Source organism: Salvelinus namaycush, chromosome 11 (assembly GCF_016432855.1).
Source record: "Salvelinus namaycush isolate Seneca chromosome 11, SaNama_1.0, whole genome shotgun sequence".
NCBI classification, from domain to species: domain Eukaryota; kingdom Metazoa; phylum Chordata; class Actinopteri; order Salmoniformes; family Salmonidae; genus Salvelinus; species Salvelinus namaycush.
The window spans coordinates 43,619,229-43,620,894 of NC_052317.1; the positions used below are offsets into that span (position 1 = coordinate 43,619,229).

The following is a 1,666-nucleotide window of genomic DNA, read 5'->3' on the forward strand; positions in this document are numbered from 1 at the left end:
CTGCACTGTGCCCTGGGCTTTAGCCTTCTCCTCAGTATATCACCTCTGAACTCGTACCTCTTGTTTAGCCAATGGACTGAGGTCACTTTCAGGTCTATCCCTACAGCTAGCCAGGTGTCCCTCCTGTGTCATCGCTCCGGTTCCCAGGAGCGGATTGGTTATATTGTGGCATTTAACCTTTGACATTTGGTCCCTTTGACCCTTTGTTGTAAAGCTGTCATGGTCAGTATGAAAATGGAATATCTCACATAACTGAAAGATGAAGTCAGTTACTCACTTTCAAACTCTATGCGTGTGAGAGCCTCCTAAATTGATTTGACAGACGATCCATATAACAGGTAAGACCTGGCTATTCCCCAGGGCCCGGTGACCCATCATAAGGAGGTTAAAGGTAACTCCCCCACCCATATACCCCCCCCCCCCCTCACACACACACCTCCTCACCTCTCACCTCACCAACCCCACAGACCCTCTCACCTCACCGACCCCACAAACCCTCTCACCTCACCGACCCCACAAACCCTCTCACCTCACCCCTCTCACCTCACCGACCCCACAGACCCACTCACCTCACCAACCGCACAGACCCTCTCACCTCACCGACCCCTCACCCCTCTCAACTCACTGACCCCACAGACCCTCTCACCTCACCGACCCCACAGACCCTCTCACCTCACCGACCCCACAGACCCTCTCACCTCACCGACCCCACAAACCCTCTCACCTCACCGACCCCACAGACCCTCTCACCTCACCGACCCCACAGACCCTCTCAACTCACCGACCCCACAGACCCTCTCACCTCCCCGACCCCACAGACCCTCTCACCTTACCGACCCCACAGGCCCTCTCACCTCACCGACCCCACAGACCCTCTCAACTCACCGACCCCACAGGCCCTCTCACCTCACCCGACCCCACAGGCCCTCTCACCTCACCGACCCCACAGGCCTTCTCACCTCACCCGACCCCACAGGCCCTCTCACCTCACCGACCCCACAGGCCCTCTCACCTCACCGACCCCACAGGCCCTCTCACCTCACCGACCCCACAGGCCCTCTCACCTCACCGACCCCACAGGCCCTCTCACCTCACCGACCCCACAGGCCCTCTCACCTCACCGACCCCACAGGCCCTCTCACCTCACCGACCCCACAGGCCCTCTCACCTCACCGACCCCACAGGCCCTCTCACCTCACCGACCCCACAGGCCCTCTCACCTCACCGACCCCACAGGCCCTCTCACCTCTCACCTGGTGGAATCCGAGTGGCTGAGTTGTGTCTAAAAGCATCTGCTCTCTAAAACTGATGCAGTGTGTGAGAGTCACCTTTCATTCCCCTTGAGACCTTATGGTGAACTCTATAACACTGAATGAACTGATGGACACGACAAGTCTGGTTAATTCATCAAAAACAGATAGCAGGAATGCAGTAGAGGCAAAATGGTGGAATGGTAGAGAGTTATTTTCACAGCAAACTTGAGCCACCAATGTGCAGCTTGTGAAATAAAGGAACATAGAGCTGCTGATTGGTTAGGACATGGAGATTCAAGGCAGACCTGTGTTACTGTCTTTACCATCATCATTTCCGCAGGATACTCATTCATTTTAATAATGCTGTACTTTACTCTCCTCGTGCTGTCTTTAAAGTTACCAGACAAGCATCT

General features: G+C 55.4%; 1 protein-coding gene across 1 annotated transcript; it reads left to right on the forward strand.

The window, feature by feature from the left end:
• Window positions 1-259: 259 nt before the first annotated feature.
• LOC120055432 (extensin-like) lies at window positions 260-1,286 on the forward strand. The gene is made up of 2 exons (XM_039003293.1): window positions 260-264; window positions 560-1,286. Exons 1-2 carry the CDS (start codon window positions 260-262, stop codon window positions 1,284-1,286), a joined length of 732 nt encoding a protein of 243 aa, XP_038859221.1.
• Window positions 1,287-1,666: the final 380 nt, after the last annotated feature.